This window comes from Ochotona princeps, chromosome 2 (assembly GCF_030435755.1).
Source record: "Ochotona princeps isolate mOchPri1 chromosome 2, mOchPri1.hap1, whole genome shotgun sequence".
Taxonomy (NCBI): domain Eukaryota; kingdom Metazoa; phylum Chordata; class Mammalia; order Lagomorpha; family Ochotonidae; genus Ochotona; species Ochotona princeps.
The window spans coordinates 53200490-53215815 of record NC_080833.1 but is presented as its reverse complement, the minus strand read 5'-3'; the positions used below and the strand labels follow the sequence as shown (position 1 = coordinate 53215815).

The window sequence follows — 15326 nt, the reverse complement described above, 5'->3', positions numbered from 1 at the left end:
AATTACAGTTCTAAAGGCACCTGGGAATGCAGCAAATTTAGGTTCTTTAAAAATGAGAGGAGTCCTACATGCCTTTCCCAGAGACTCTATCAATCTCAGTGGACGCAGACCTCAAAAAGCTTCCTATAAAATAGCAGGAATCCATTTGAATATAGTTTCAAGAATTTTTTCATTTTACTCAAAACAGTGAAGAATGTGGAATCTCCCTTGATGGGTGTATGTGAGAATTATCTATTCAGCAGAAATCTCCTAGCTACCAGCAGCTGGCTCTAGAAATCTGGGAAAACAAGGTGTTCACTGAATGACTCCAGCAGACTACTACTTTGTTCCTCCAGCTACGTGGTCAGTGTTGTGACGCAGTGGCTTAAGCACACATCTACAATGCCAGCATCTTATACGAGTACTGGCTGCAGCCTTGGCTGCTCTACTTCCGATGCAGTTCCCTGATCCATTCAGTACTAGGAAAGCAGTCCACGTGACAGATCTCAAAGTTCTTAGCTCCTGGCTTTGGGCTCCCTAGCCCTGGCTACTTGGGAGTACACCAATGAATGGAAGATCTTGCTCCTGTTTCTTCACCCACCCACCCCACAATTACATCTTTCAAATAAATACAAATAAATCCTTAAAAAAACCCTATAAATTTGAAAATCTTATTTCAAAGACATTTAGGGTCAAACAAAATAAAGCCCAAAATACAAAACCAAAATAACCTGCAAGCCAGACATAGTCTATGGACTTAACTCTGTGTTTGGGCACTCCTTGTGGGAGAGCCAACAATCTCCTGCACTTCACCCTAAACACCACAAAGGGAGCTGTTAATTGATTTATGTGGGTAAATGAACACACTTGCAAAGTCATGCTAAGTATCACCACTGAAATGTCTTTAACTATATTTTTCCATTGTACAGAATGTTGATTCTGCAGGTAATTCCTTTAACACACATTGACAGAGTGAAAAATCACTAAGGAGGACCCTGTGCAAAATAACTTCCAAAGCTTCTGAGTCAAAAGAGCCAACTTGTTGGTTGCAGAAGGAGAGTATCAAATCCATCTGAAAAACCAATCTTCTGCCACTCTTCAGGGTTTTCTCTCTGTTCTCTTAATATAACCTTCAGGGTATACTGTGTGGAATGCATTGTAGTAGAATTTTAAAACTTTTTTCTTTCCAACTGGGCATGGCATTTTTTCCAAGGTGCATTGTTAAATCTTACTGAGGAAAATCAAATATGGAGTATAAGTCAATAAAAAAATAAAATCTATTTGGGAGTTAGGATCTCTGTAGTCCTAAAGGTGATAATTAACTAGTAATTAAAACTGCAGAAACATTGTCTTACCTCTAATAAACCATTAATCACTTCAAGTGTTCATAGTATCAGCTGGCCCCCTGGAGACAGTGCTGAGTTAAACTTTTTTTTCTAGGATCCCAATGACTTTAGAATGGGTGGGTGAAGGACTAAGACGTCAGATCCCTTATCTGATCACTGTGCAACAGCTGACACTTAGAATGGCCAATTGTTACAATTTGAAAGAACTTCACCCCAATAATTGAATTGATTTTTCATAAACTTCAGTCATTACCATATCCTCCACTTATAAAATTTCTCACTTTAAATTTTCATTTGAAGTAATTCCATGTTTTTACTTGTATTTGAAAAAGAAATTTTATATTATTACTATCCATAGAGGATGATACTAAAATAAATACATATCAACTAAATGTCTGTCTGAAGATGGAATAAAAATATTTCCCCTACAGCAACTCTGTGAAGTAGGTACTACTATTGTTTCCACTCTTTGATTAGGAAAAGGAGACTCAGAAATTTAAGTGACTTCCATGGTTGATTTTGAGTCACAGAGGTGTGGTTGGTTCAAAGCCAAATATGACTAGCATGGAAAACATTGTTATTAGTACCTTTAAGTTGCTTAGCAAAAGCAGGAATTTTTACTTTTTGCATTTAACTCCAATACCAACTCCCTGTGATTCAAATGAAGACATCTTGGGTGGGGACTGGAATACAGGAAAGAACAAACTATAACAGTTACAATATGCACATAAAATGACTTATGAAGGGCTGGAACAAAGTCTTCAAGCTAAGAATTCTTTTAAAAAATAGTTATTTATTTTCAATGGACAGAGAGGAGGAGAGACAGAGAGGAAGATCCTCCATCTGCTGATTCACTCCCCAAGTGGCTGCAATGGTCGGAGCTGAGCCAATCTGAAGCGAGGAGCTTCTGGGTCTCCCATGTGGGTGCAGGGTCCCAAGGATCTTAGCTGTCTTTGACTGCTTTCGCAGAACACAAGCAGGGAGCTGGATGGGAGGCAGGGCTGCCAGGATTAGAACCGGCACCCATATGGGATCCTGGCATGTGCAAGGCGAGGACTTTGGCTGCTACGAAATCGTGCAGGGCCCAAGCTAAGATTTCTTAGCCTGGCGTATCCCAATAACTCATTTTTTCTTTCTAGTTCTTAGGCTCATGAAAAAGCACTGGGGGATTGGACTCTTGTAAATTACAAATTACACATGTTCTACCAGCATGTGCATCAGCTCAAAGTCATTACAACAATTTCTATACATATTTCCCTGGAAAACGAGCTCTATTCATAGCCAAGGAGACTCAGTCCAAGAGTAGAAGGAAAACTTTCAGCTGCAAACTGCTGGCATCAGAAACCCTTGAATGCATCACCAGAAAGTGTTCATGTCTGCTGCACTCATCCCTGCTTATTCTTATCATTCAGCTTTAACCTCAGACCTGGGTTTTCCGATTCACCCTCCAAATGACAGTTTCTAGCTCTGTCAATTCCCAGTAAGGACAGCAGGTCACTTCGCCATTCAGTACATGTTGTGGGCTGAGGAGTTGATTTACATTCCTTAAGCTGAGCACTCAGGAATCGGGCCTATGGCAGTAGCATCTGGCCTTTTCAGACTCATTGGCGTCCTATTGTCCTGTTGATGGGCTTGGGGGAAAGAGGATATAATATGGTAATAAAGAGGCTTAGGAGAGATGGCTCAGAGAGACGGCTCCCAGCACTTCTAACACCATCATGGTCTCCGTGTGTTGGTGCTTTTCGCTGGGACGTTCGCCGTGCCTACTATGCCGGCTCAGCTAGCCGCGACAAGTACAGAGACCAAAGCTGCCATCCTCTGCTGCTTTCCCAAGCACCTTAGCAGATAGCTGGGTTGGAAATGGAGCAGCCAACACTTGAACCAGCACTTCCAGGAGGCTGGTATCTCAGGTGGCTGCTTAACTTGCTATATTTGCCACAATGCCAGGACTCAAATACTCCTAGAAAACTTTGAGCAAGTCCTGCCAAATTTAAAGTGGATGCTTGTGTGTGTCTGTAAGACCATTTTCACAGGTCAGTTTCTGCATCATGGCTGTATCTTGCCAGGTCATACATATGGATGGTACGAGAATTGTCCTAAGCAACTCTCTATTGTACTTAATCGTTTTTCTTCATCCTAATACACTATAAAAACTGTTTTCATGCTTTTCTTAAGATTTTTAAATTTTTTTTTGTGACCTATCTTTAAATGGCCAGATCAGATAATACTCACATTTCTAAAGTTACATAATTCAATACCTTGGAGAATTCTTTGCTTCGAGGGAGTATGTGTTGTGACATGTTTGGTCCCATCAATTCTGCTCAGTGTTTGTCACGGCAGCCTTCAGTACCATACACACTCCTTGAGAGCAGACCTTGCCTTACTCATTCTTGCATTCTAAGCTGTTTAGATTCTAATAAGAATTGAACACCTGCCAGACGTCAGAGGTGTAATACCTGCCTGGGACAGCAGGGGAGGTAGACTCACCACCAAGGTGGCACACAATGATGTCTGTGCTATTTAGAGGTATATGGATACTAGCTTGGGAACAAAGGTTATATGAGAGCAATAAGTTCTTCTAAGAGCAAATGGAAACAAAAGAGGACAACATCAAAGACAGCAGGAAGCTCCAGCAAAAGCGCAGTTGTTGAGTACATCTTGCAATAGGCATAATGGTTTACAAGTGGGCTAATAATAGCGTAGATGTACTAGCAGAAGTCAACTAAAGTTTTGCTTTTGCTCGCTCACTCTCACTCACACTGGTTCTATGTCCACGTTGATGAAGACCCCCATTCTGCCAACCAGGGTTTTATAATTTAACATGACAGACATTTTGGGTTGGTCAGTTGTTGTAGGGTGCTATCCTAGGTACAGTGCACAGCAGGTAGGGACTATTCTCCATCTTGCAGCTGTGACAACTGAAAATGTGTCCAGACATTGCCAATGACTCCCAGGGAGGGGAGACTGAATTCTAGCTCTAGCAACTTCTCACAATACTGTCTTTTCTCCTTGTCCTGAAAACACTGAAATTGAATTATGTACTGTAACAGAGAAGCATATAAATACTATTGCTGGGAGTGGTCAGCTGGTGTGCCAGTTGAGACACCATCTGGGACGTCCACATCCTACATCATCAGACCTGGGACCGAGAGCTGGCAGCTCCACTTTAGTTTGCAGCTTCCAGCTGTGGTGTATCCCAAGAGGCAGTAGAAGCTGACCCAAGACCTGGGGTCACTGCCACCCACCAGGGAGACCTGGGCTGAGTTCTAGGCTTTTGTCTTTAACCTGGCTCAAGTGATAGTTGCTGTGGCATTTGGAGAGAGAACCAGCAGATGCAAGATGCCTCCCTGCTTTCCCTAAACAAACAAATAAAACAAAACATAAAAAAAATAGGGGCTGGCATAGGTAGGGCCTCGTGGTTAGTCCTCGCCTTGCACACATCAGGATCCCATATGATCACCAGTTCCAATTCCAGCAGCCCCTCTTCCCATCCAGCTCCCTGCTTGTGGCCTGGGAAAGCAGTTGAGGACGGCCCAAAGCCTTGGAACCCTGCGCCCATGTGGGAGACCCGGAAGAGGCTCCTGGTTCCTCGTTTCGAATAGGCACAGCTCCTGCCATTGCAGCCACTTGGGGAGTGAATCAGCAGATGGAGGATCTTCCTCTCTGTCTCTCCTCCTCTCTGTATATCTGAGTTTCTAATAAAAATAAATCATTTTTTAAAAAATTAGTAAATAAATCTTTAAAAGTCTAAAAAATAATTTTCTTTTAAAAAATCGTGTATTTATTCAGAGCACTACAGCTCACTAAATATTTTCATATTTTATTTCACTGAATGCTTATACTACCCTGTGAAGACTTAATTATATTATTCTCATCCTAGAAACGAAGATAGGCTGGTTCAAAGACATCAAATTATCCAAAACCAAGTGCTGCAGGCAGAGTTGCTAGCCAGTCTCATTCCAAAATGCATGTGCCTTCCATTTAGTTTGGAGGATGACCAGTAGCAGCTTCTTCAGGCCATGGTGTGGGGGCGGGTGTAAGCCAGAGAGAGGCTCACGTGGAGAAAGAAGATGACTTAGATGTTGCTTGGCTATCTAAAATAAGTACAGGAATCTATAATAAGTACAAACTTGATTGTTGCATTAAAGCATCATTTAACTGACTATACTGTATCTACACCTTTCCTATCCTCACACACACAAAAAGAAAAAAAAAGGAGGAAATTGCAGACTAACAATTATGCTTATATGTTTTTTTAAAGCTCATTAACAACTTTCACTTACTCTAGATAAAAATCTGGCATAATACAGGTTATAATCCACACTGACAAAAAACTAAGAAATTGCACCTTAGAAAACTTAAGGACACAATTAACTAGAGACCAAGTCAAAATTAAGTTCTCTGTATCTCTAAACAAATTTTCTTTCCACTACAACTTCTAACATCACATGACCCTATACCCATTCAGATATAAAGTTACTAATCAACAAATTATATCCTCAACCATGCAGAAACAAATCCTGTTTCACTATTAGGTGAAATAATATTCCCCTTAGGAATTTAAATGACAGTATCTTCTAAAGTAAGCATTTTTGGGTACTCATTCACGAATAAAAACATGTCTTAAGCAAGTTCCCGCAACAGAGACTATCTCAATCAAGACTTAGGAGTCAAGTCACTATAAACTGCTTGTAGTTCCCCACACTTAGCAGACTGTTCTGACAGTAGGCTGATACTCCTGACCCTGAACTCTACTGTTTCTTCTCTGAAACAGAGCAGTAGAGAAGGTTCAGGTATTTTCTTGTTACAGAACATGCAGTCACATTTCTTCAAAAAAAAGTCTTAAATAACAAGAAATAAAGGACACACTGTCATAAACACAGATATTTTGAACCTAAAACAGTGTATGTAATTTGACAGCATCAGAAATGATTTCAACACCAAAAACAAAAACATTTGTCTTACTCCATCATGGAAGGTGGAATAGTACAGCAGTCTTGGATTGCAGTTAGAGGCGAGGTTAGGTGAGCCGTATAGGATGCTTCCACAACTTGCTTGTTCCGGTTGACCACATCCAAGTAGCGGTTGAACTTCTCACGGATTTTTTTGGCTAGCTGTGGGAAGAAGGCAAGAAAACTAAATTGAAATTCCAAGACAGTAACCCACTGTGCTTTTTTTTCTCTAGTAAACTAATTAATTTGTGCCACAAGCTGGAAATCTTAAACTTCACAGAAAACAAATCCCCACCCACATGTGTGGGTTGAGACAAACATTCCAAAATGCCCAGAAAATATCAATAAAATGACATCGTCTAATAGAGGACAATGTAGTGTGATGGTTTTATATGTTTAAACTCACATAGAATAACTGCTATCCATAAAATGCCTAGCAGGAGAAAGGCAAACAAAGACTATCGATGTTATTATTGTCAGCATGACAGCGAGCATTGCCAAGTCTAGTGCAACAGCATGGCTGCAGCAAAAGTATAGGACATCATCTATTACTTGGTTCTGGACGCACACTGCTTTTCAGGGAGCAGGAAAAAACAGGAAGGAAGGGAAGCAACACTCAGCACCTCAAGCAACACAACTCCACGGGCCCTACGCACAGATCTTGGTAAGAATGGTAATTTCTCAGAGGTGTGCAATACAGATGCCCACGTAAAGCAAAAGGAATAGCTAGGGATATCCTTGTGTTCAGCCAGTTACATATTTAGGATACACAAATGTCTTTCTTAACAGCTTTGAACATGGCACTCCATCATGATTTACTTTCAGATGGGAATAGTACAAACAAATTGGTAAGCACAGTGCCTTCCCCTCCCCTGTTGCCATCAAAAGTCACAGCTTAATTATAGATCCCCAAGGAAAGGACTGTTGTTTTTCTTCCTCTTAAACAAAATGTTATCCCAATGAAATGACTGATAGAATTATAGCTAATTGAGTTTGTAGAGCTATTCATTATCAGCACACCAGAGGAGAACTGATGGTCTCCTTTGGGCCATGTGTTGCATATAATCCCACAGCTCATAGGCTGAGAACGTGCATCAGATCGGAATACACCCATTTGTTATTTTCAGGCTTCATTTTATTCCAGACATTCTGCAGCTTTTACAATCTCAAATAACCCTAATCCTTAGCCTCCCTTAAAACTGCCCAACAGTAGAGAAATCTCCAGACTTAACAGAGGAATGTAAGTAGAATGTTTAATTTGGTGGGCTGTCAAAATTCATTTTATCATTTTCAAAGGAGGGGTTGTATGTCTCAAAAATGAGCAAAATCAACTACAATTCAAATGCCTCAGCTACTATTCATTAGGTTTTTGTTGTTACGGGTCACTGCAATGAAACATACGAAAACACTTTAATTTACCATCTAAATTTAGACCACTGGAGATTTTGTCCCTCCAGGGGACATTCGGCCAAGCTTGGAAATAATTTTAGTCCTCACAGCTTGAAAGAAACTGCTACCAAGTACACTGCTAGAGGACATTACTAAACATTTCAAGTGCATAGGACAGCTCTGCAGAACCAAGAACTGTCCAGCCTCACGTGTGAATAGTATCTCCAATCAGGCAATTTAACCGAGAGAGAAATGAAAGATAACTATCTCATTTGCAATTCAGCCAAAAAGCTCCCACTTTGCTCTACTGTAATTCTTCACATCTAAATGGTATCCAGTAGAGGAAAAAAGAAACTTAAAAAAGCCAACATTTATAAAATTTTATTCTTTGCTTTTTATCATCCTCAATTAATATAAAATAGGCCCGGGCTTGGCAGCGTGGCCTAGTGGCTAAGGTCCTTGCCTTGATCCCATATGGCCGCTGGTTCTAATCCCGGCAGCTCCACTTCCTCTCTGTCTCTCCTCCTCTCAGTATATCTGACTTTGTAATAAAAATAAAATAAGTCTTTAAAAAAATATATATAAAATAGGCCCATAACATATGCTAGTGGTTTTTTATTCTTTTTTTTTTCCACAGTGGGTGCAGCATTTAGTCCATCAGGAGTAATCAAATCTATGTACAGCCTAAAAACAGTAGAAAAGGGTAATAAAAAGGCCAGCGGGCCAGCATGGGGCAGGGCAGGGCTGCAGGCGGCATACCTGGCACCCAGGGAGAGGGCCCTGGCCACTGTCCGGGCAACAGGAAGGACCAGGCCGAGGGAGTGAGGCTGAGTGTGGGGCAGGAGGGAAGGCACTGCCGACCACCTGTGTCCATCCACCCATCCCCCAGGGCAGGAAGAAGACCCCGAGACCTTGTCATGTGGCTAGCCTGGCCTGGCTTCGGCTAGCAAGTCCAAACCTTCACGGTGCTGTCCACGGCTCCTGAGAAGAGCCGGCCCCGGGACACGGCCAGTGCTGTCATGCTGTCCTGGTGGCGCAGCAGGGTCTGTGTGCAGATCATGTTGTCCATGCTCCAGACCCTCAGGGATCGGGAGTAGGATGCGCTGAAGACTTTCGTCTGGTCCGGCGTTGAGATGACTGCCACGTGGCCTGTCAGGGTCTGCACCTGTTCCCTGGACTCAATGTCCCACATATGGCTGAGGTTCTCGTAGGTGCCACACATGATGCAGTGATTCGTCACCGCGATTGAGTAGACACTTCCGCCAGACGTCTGTAGGAGGTGGATACAGTCAAGGGTCCGGATGTCCCAGATCTTGATTGTCTGGTAGGAGCCGCTGTACAGGTAGCTCTAAGTGGCCACCAGAGCCCATAACCAGTGGTTGAGGCCCGTGAGCTCCTTCTTCAGCTTCAGTTCAGTGCCCATGATATCCCAGACCTTGATGGCCTTCAGGGAGCCACTAAAGAGCATGTTGTCAGAGGAGACCAGCATGCACACGTGGTTGTTGTGGGCCCGTTTGATGTTCACCTTCTGCAGGTTCTGGATGTCCCACACAATGATGGTGCGGTTTGCTGAGCCACTGTAGAGCTTGCACCCCTGGATGCAGAGTGCCAGCAAAATGCCATCGTGGCCCTCCAGTGTCTTCTGGCACTTGTGGGTGGTACATGTGTCCCACACCTTGATGGTCTTGTCAGAGGAGCCGCTGAAAAGCAGGTCTCCCATGGAATAGACACAGAGACACCAGACTGGGCCCTGGTGGCCCACGAAGGCCCCTTTGCACTTGAAAATTTGCTGAGGGTCGTAAGACCCCAGGATGCCCATGTTCGGCCGCGCATTGATGTGGGACAGCTCGTCGTTCGGCATGGATGTATCCATTCGGAACTCCATGAGGTCCTCACTGAGCTTGCTCCGATTCTCATCCAGCACATCGAACTTGAGTTCCAGGATCTTCTCCAGCTGGTCGACCCTTTCAGAGAGCTTGCCCACCATGGAGCGCACGAAGCCAATCTCCTGCTCCTTCTGGGCCAGCGCCACATGCATCTCGTGGAAGCGGTCATTTGTCTGCTGCATGAACTCCTTCTGACCCTCGAAGTGGCAAGTCTCCAGGTGCGTCCCATATGTGTCCTGGTTCCTGACGAATGTGCACCCATACTTGGAGTGAGGACACTTGATGTGTTCGTACTCTTTGACGTGCGCCTCCAGATTCATGGTGAGGAGCGGGGCGCAGCCAGTGTTGTTGGGGGCACTGCACGGGTCTGTAGTCACAACTGCTCTTGTGCTCCTTCCGGGCGCTGAGCTTGATGGTGAAGGGGCACCCACAGGATCCACTTCGAATACGGGGGGCTTCCCAGCGCCCGCCACCCGGTAGCCATGCCTGCAGTGGATGAAGAGCTTCCTGATCTGCTCGGCCACCGCAATGTTGTTCACCTCAACCGTCAGCTTGGCGTGGTCCAGGGGGCACTTCTTTGACTTCAAAGCGCATCTTCTACAGAACGTGTGCCCACACGTGGTGAACACAGGGTCCTTGAAGACGCTGCAACAGAGCTGGCAGCACAGCTTCACCGAGGGCTGCTCAGCGAGCACCAACGGCTCCAGCTCCTCCTCCTCGGCCAGTGAGAAAGTCGAGCGCAGGGACAGGCTGGACTCGGAGTGCAGGGAGAGGACGGAGACGGCAGAGTCGGAGCGGCGGGGTGTGGTGATGGGGGGCATGCTATCCTCCTCATCCCGTGGCAAGTAGGCCAGGGTGCTGGAGGAGGAGGGCGACCTGTAATGCTGCTTGTAAGTGCCAGTTCCGTCAGCTTTCGTGATGGTGGTGACGCCTGAAAAAGCAGGCCCAAAGTTGGTTTCCGTTGTGGTCCCAGCAGCAGTGTTAGGGGCGGGCAGGTCGGCAGGCCCCCAGGAGAAGCAGCTGTAGTGGCGTTCTTGCCCGAGTTCATGTTCTAGGGAGGCATCTAGGGTCCGCTGATGGCGGCCCCCCCCACCCGCAGCTGCAGGAGAATAGCGGTGCAGCCCTCTTGCTCCATCATCATGCCCCTTCCGCCGCCGGCCGGAAAGGGACAACACTGACGCGCAAGCCGGAAGCGCTCAGCCCCGGTGGCCGTCGGGACTTGTAGTTCCCTGACTCTCGAAGCGCCGGTTTTTATTCTTTAAAGACTTACACATTTATTTGAAGTCAGAGACAGAATCTTTAACCTGTGAGTTAATTCCCCAAACGGCCAATGGCTAGACTGGGCCAGGCCAAAAGCCAGAAGGAACCTGGAACTTTACCTGGTTTCCCACCTAGGTGGCAGCAGCCCACATATTTGGGTCACCTTATGTTGTCTTCCAAAATAGATTTGCAAGGTGCTGGATAGGAAGTGGAGTGGCTAGAACTAGAACTAATACTTCAATATGGAATCCTGGTGTCAGTGGCCCGAGCCGCTGCACTAGTCTTGCTAATGAGACTTTAAATGCAGTCCAAACAACAGGTACAGGACTACTGCTCATGATCAGTAGACACACTAACACAGTTTTGGAACAACAGTGTGCACTGATCAAACAATTCTCCTTCCTTACACTTTGAATTCAGTGGAGAGTTGTGAAAATAACAGGTTCAGCTCAAAAATCTAATGTATAGTCTAACTGTGCGCTGCATACTCTTAAGACATACATTACACTTTGATGCTATCATCTGTTTGATATCTAACTCCCTCCCCAGACAGCATGCTCTGTGAAGGCAGTTTTTATTACACATATGCTTTGTTTAGTTCCATGCCTTTCTGTTTCTAGCACCATGCCTTGCACTGGGAGTGCATACACACACAATCTAATGCACAAAAGTAAACAGAATCACTTTTGAGTCATCTACCTTGTATTTTGATCTAATGACCTCACTAACTTTTTCAACAAAGCTCAGGCTTACTTTGAAAATAAATAATATATATATTTCTGGAAGCTGCATTAAGTGCACTCTAAGCAAGTTCACTCAAGGTTCTGGTAATATAAATACAAAAATTCCACCAACAAGAATTAGGAGAGTGGCCCATGACTTGGGAACAAATATTCCACTATGACAGGATAAAGTATATTTGAAAGAATCGAAGTTCCAAATGATGCTTCCACAAACTTATTAAAAATGAAAATGAGTGGCTGGTGCTGTGGCACAGTGGATCAGGCTGCAGCTTCATATGGATTCAAGCCCCAGCACTTCCATTTTTGATTTGCCTCCCTGTTGATGAACCTGGGAAAGCCATGGAAGATGGCTGAAGTCCCTGGGCCCCTGCCAGCCATGTGGGAAACCTGGATGAAGTTCCTGATTTTGATCTGGGTCAGCTTTGGTTACTGCAGCCAGTGGGGACTGAATCAGTGGATGGAAGATCTGTCTGTCCTTCTCTCTCTTATCTCTGTATCTTTCAAATAAACAAATGAAAAACATCTTTAAAAAATGAGGAGTACCCAAGGATTTTGTCTATGCATCAGAAAATTCTAACCAAAGTAGAATTCTATCTACCTATATTATCTAGCCAACAATTTCAATCCACTGCCTGTTTATGCATACGCTGTGAGTTAGGCCAAAATGACTCATACATTTAGAAAAATGTCTAAAAAATAGCTGCACATTCTTCACCCTGCCACATTCCCTCACTCCTGTTGGAGTCTGACTGAGCTTATGATTGCTTCTAACAAAGTTTAGAATAGTAAGATTATTTGACTTTTGAGGCTAGGTCAACAACAATCAATGCAGTTTTCCATGTGCCCCTCTTAGCAGCTCCCAACTCATGAGCCCAAGACACATGAGAGGCCACATGGTAAGTGTTTGGTTGACAGACCTGGCAAAGCATGTCTCCAAAATATCCCAGTACAAGATCCAGGCAGGAGTCAAGAAGCTTCCAGATAATGCCAGTTCATTGAGTCTTCCCTGATTGAGTCTCAGCCATCACAGTGCAGAGAAAAGCCACTCCTGCTGGGCCTGATCCAAATTCCTGCCTCATAACATCCACAAGCCTCAAGATGTCAGTTTCTGCACTGAGCTTTGGGTGGTTTGTTATGCAGTTGCAGATAACTGGAACGTCCAGGATAGGCTGGACTCCATCCTCGGATAAGCATACTGAAGCTAAGCTAAACAAAACTGTTCAAATCTAGGCTCTGCCTCTAATCACCAAAAATACAAGACTGTACCCTGTCATCTATCAATCTGTTGCAGAGACTTCAATGTTCATCCAAAGATTTTCTTTTAGCTACTATAGAAGTATCCACCATGTAGTAAGCACAGAGTAACTTATGGTGTAAATATTCTAATTTATACCAATATTCTAGTTGTATTAATATAAACATTATTTGCTTTATTTATTTGAAAGGCAGGGAGAGGGAGGTATAGGAACAGGGCAAGAGAGAGGGAGAGAAGTAATTTCCTATATGTTGGCTCACTCTCTAAATGCTCACAACAGCTGTAGCTAGGCCAGGACTAAGCCAGGAACCTGGAATTCAATCTGGGTCTCCGATGGGGGACGGGGGCAGGGACTTCAGTACCTGAGCACCTGCTGCCTCTCAGGATCTCCATTAGCAAGAAGCCGGAATTTGATGTCTAGATGAAACTCCAGAGATATCAATGGCCCAAGTGATGCTTCAACAGCAGAGCCAAGCACTTGTCCTTTTCAATTTATACTGATGGGGGTCAAGTGATAAACACAAACTCACAAAGGAAGTGGAAAGGTAATTTAATTATCCAAACTCAGAACTGTGTTGTCTATAGGAATTGCATGTTAACTGGTTCAGCTATGGTAGCTCAAACAAACCAAAAAGAAGCTACAAAATTTAAAAAAATTGAAAAAAAAAAATACAGCAAATCAAAGGTTACAGTCCTGTGAACACCTTTAGATAAGGCAGAGAGCACTGGGCTGGCCGTGGAACTGACTGTTGCTTGGAGTGGTGGGGACTGGCTAATGGGAGAGGGGCCCTGAGACAGGTGGGAGAACGTCCGCCTTTGGTTCCCTGGTTAGGCTCAGCTGCAGCCTGCAGGATATACACAGAGGAGGAGAGACAGAGAGGAAGATCTTCCATCCGATGTTTCACTCCCCAAGTGAGCTGCAACGGGCCGGTGCGTGCCGATCCGATGCTGGGAACCAGGAACCTCTTCCAGGTCTCCCACACGGGTGCAGGGTCCCAAAGCTTTGGGCCGTCCTCAACTGCTTTCCTAGGCCACAAGCAGGGAGCTGGATGGGAAGTGGAGCAGCCGGGATTAGAACCGGCACCCATATGGGATCCAGGCGTGTTCAAGGCGAGGACTTTAGCCGCTAGGCCACTGCGCCGGGCCCACCATTACTTTCTAAAAGTGCACTCTGAAAGTTAAAGAACTTGCCCAAGGTAATGATGCTAGGAAACTCAAATGCCTAAGTAACTTCAGAGCCAAAGCTTCCAAGCAAGATGGCTTTGTCTTGATGACTCCCTGCCTCCCACTGCCACCTATTCAAATCCACTTTAACAAATGCTGTGAAATTTCAGGCAGCATACTCTAAGCCATGTACAGTCTTATTACATTGTAATGAGAATTAGATTTCTAAAGAATAGCGTGATTTCACTTAGACTTCTTTGTACTTCCTACAAAATCCAATATTCTGATGGAACTTTAGAACTGCTGAATTCCACCAGCAAGATGAGAGAGAGACACGAGGCCAAATTCAAGGCAAGGGGTCATCACTCCTCATCGCAGAAGAGATACCAAACCAACTAAACTGTCCAATGACTCAAGTACAGCCTGCAGACAGAACAGAGTGGATGAATTGTTCTTTTTCTTCAGGAGAAGAATGTCAGAATTTGGTGTTTTCCACCTTAATGAACTAACCTGTCATCACAGGAGGATACGAGGATACTAGTGGAATTCCTGTTTTCCAAATGAAGAAACTGAAGATACAGAGCCTGAAGATCTCCTGACTCCTAGAGCGGGTGCTCACTGAGGAAACCTCACCTTGCAGTCCTTCATGGGGCCTTAGGAGATCCCTCTCAAAGCAATCTGAGAGCACATGAGCCAAACCCAAGCGTTCGGTCCAGCTGAACAGAAGCTCTCAAAGTGTAGAGCGCCCACAGAGAGAGTCAATCCTGTGTGGATAAGTTAAATCCAAGCTGCCTGGTTAACCCAGGTGGTACCTTCCAGAAGGGCAGACACTGTGAGTCTGTGTCCCACCATGATCCCTGCAAATAAAAGGGCCATCCTCAACCGTTACAGGTGGACCCACAGTCCCCTCTCAGCTTAATTACACACATTTTTCTTTCCACAGCTCAGCTTTCACCTGCTACCCCTCTTCGTCCCCTAAGGGCTTCCTGAATGCTGATGAGACAAAGGGACAAAAACCATCTTGTCATCTTTTGGGTTAATTCTTGGGCTAGCCAACATCCCAGCCATGGGTCAAATGATCAGTAGGTAATGTGTGGTCCCCATGGGAACGGAGTATAATTTTTCATCGTCTCCAGTGACAGTGTTTCATCACAACATCAAGGAATCTCTCTTTTTTACTGAATTTCCTTTCCCTTAATTTTCCCATAGATGTTTCTGTCATTTGCATACTTCCCCAGAGTCCCCTTTCATAAAGCTCTTTTTTTTGCTTTAGCTTCCAACTTCTGAAGGTTGGGGCTGGGGTGGGTACAAGGATGGAAAAAGGTAAAAGAAAACAAAAATGCAAAGGCACA

The 15326-nt window shown here is 44.5% G+C and overlaps 2 protein-coding genes across 2 annotated transcripts in view; both read right to left on the bottom strand.

Moving 5' to 3' along the window:
• CACHD1 (cache domain containing 1) overlaps positions 1–15326 on the bottom strand; it is a 214850-nt gene that overhangs the window by 92418 nt on the left and 107106 nt on the right. The window contains exon 3 of the mRNA XM_058657546.1: positions 6291–6439. Within this exon, the coding sequence (XP_058513529.1) occupies positions 6291–6439 (149 nt within the window). The remainder of the gene's footprint in view (positions 1–6290; positions 6440–15326) is intronic.
• The window catches only part of LOC105942039 (E3 ubiquitin-protein ligase TRAF7-like), a 28115-nt gene continuing 21091 nt past the window's right edge, over positions 8303–15326 (bottom strand). Inside the window, 3 exon segments of the mRNA XM_058660897.1 lie at positions 8303–9905; positions 9907–9983; positions 9986–10651. Of these exon segments, the coding sequence (XP_058516880.1) occupies positions 8610–9905; positions 9907–9983; positions 9986–10651 (2039 nt within the window). The 3' untranslated portion in view covers positions 8303–8609.